Source organism: Gracilinanus agilis, unplaced genomic scaffold (genome assembly GCF_016433145.1).
Source record: "Gracilinanus agilis isolate LMUSP501 unplaced genomic scaffold, AgileGrace unplaced_scaffold56535, whole genome shotgun sequence".
Lineage (NCBI taxonomy): Eukaryota > Metazoa > Chordata > Mammalia > Didelphimorphia > Didelphidae > Gracilinanus > Gracilinanus agilis.
The window spans coordinates 1-1,096 of record NW_025391949.1 but is presented as its reverse complement, the minus strand read 5'-3'; the positions used below and the strand labels follow the sequence as shown (position 1 = coordinate 1,096).

At 49.8% G+C, this 1,096-nt stretch overlaps 1 gene segment (V, D, J or C); it reads left to right on the top strand.

Moving 5' to 3' along the window:
* Window positions 1-84: 84 nt before the first annotated feature.
* Window positions 85-608, top strand: LOC123256167. The segment is given in 2 exon segments: window positions 85-130; window positions 259-608. Coding segments are annotated over 2 exon segments (396 nt in total).
* The last annotated feature ends 488 nt before the right edge of the window (window positions 609-1,096 follow it).

Genomic DNA, 1,096 nt, shown 5'->3' with positions numbered 1-1,096 from the left:
CCACCATCACATGGTAACCAGGAGAGGATAAGAGGGAGCTGAGAGTGGCCAGGCTCAGCTGTGAGCTCTTGGGGTCTTCTCACCATGGCTTTGCCTCTTGTTTATTTGTCAGTGCTCACCTTCTGCTCAGGTCAGGACTGCTCCCAGAACTCCCCTTGGCCTCCTACCCCATCCTTGTTCTTGCCTCTCATGAGGATCTCAAAGCACCTCCTAGCTTTCTCCTTGTTCAGGGTCACTAATGAGTTTCTCTGTTTGCAGGCTCCCTCTCCCAGCCTGTGGTGACTCAGCCTCCCTCTGTGTCTGCATCCCCGGGGAGCACAGCCAGACTCTCCTGCACCCTGAGCAGTGGGTACAGTAGTTATGGTGCTTATTGGTACCAGCAGAGCCCAGGAAAGGCCCCTCAATATCTACTGTATGTCACCAGCAGTGGAGGTACAAGCAGGGCCGATGGGCTCCCTGAGCGCTTCTCAGGCTCCAGCTCTGGGAACAATCAATTCCTGTCCATCAGCAACGTCCAGCCTGAGGATGAAGCCGATTATTACTGTCTGTCATATTATATCAGTGATGATGATTATGGCAGTATTAGTAGTTATGATATCACACAGTGATGCATTCAGTGAGGAAGCGGGACAAAAACTTCCTTTTCAGGCCTGCAACAGCTTCTCGCTTGTCCCCAACCTCCTGAGCAAGCCCAGGGTGCAGCTAGAGGCAAGTCAGCTTTTCTTTCTATTTCTGTCTCTGACTCTCTGCCTCATGTCTTTGTCTCTCTCTGTTTTTCTGACTCTTCTGTCTCTGTGTGTGTGTCTCTCATCTAGTTCAATAAATTTCAGTGACTTGCCCAAGGTCACACCAGACTAAAGCTAGAACTCAGGTCTTCTGACCCCATATCCAATACTTCCCCACATTCCAGTCTCATTTGGGACGACCAAGACACCAGAGAAGTTAATTAGTTGAGCCTTGAAGATTGAGGATTTACATGGTGGAGAGGAACTGAGAGGAAGCTCCCTGCCATGCTCTGACTGTGGTCCAGTTTGTTCTCAGTTAATAAATTTTTTTGTACGAGGTGATCTCTTGAACCCCTGCCAGTGCTCCTGAG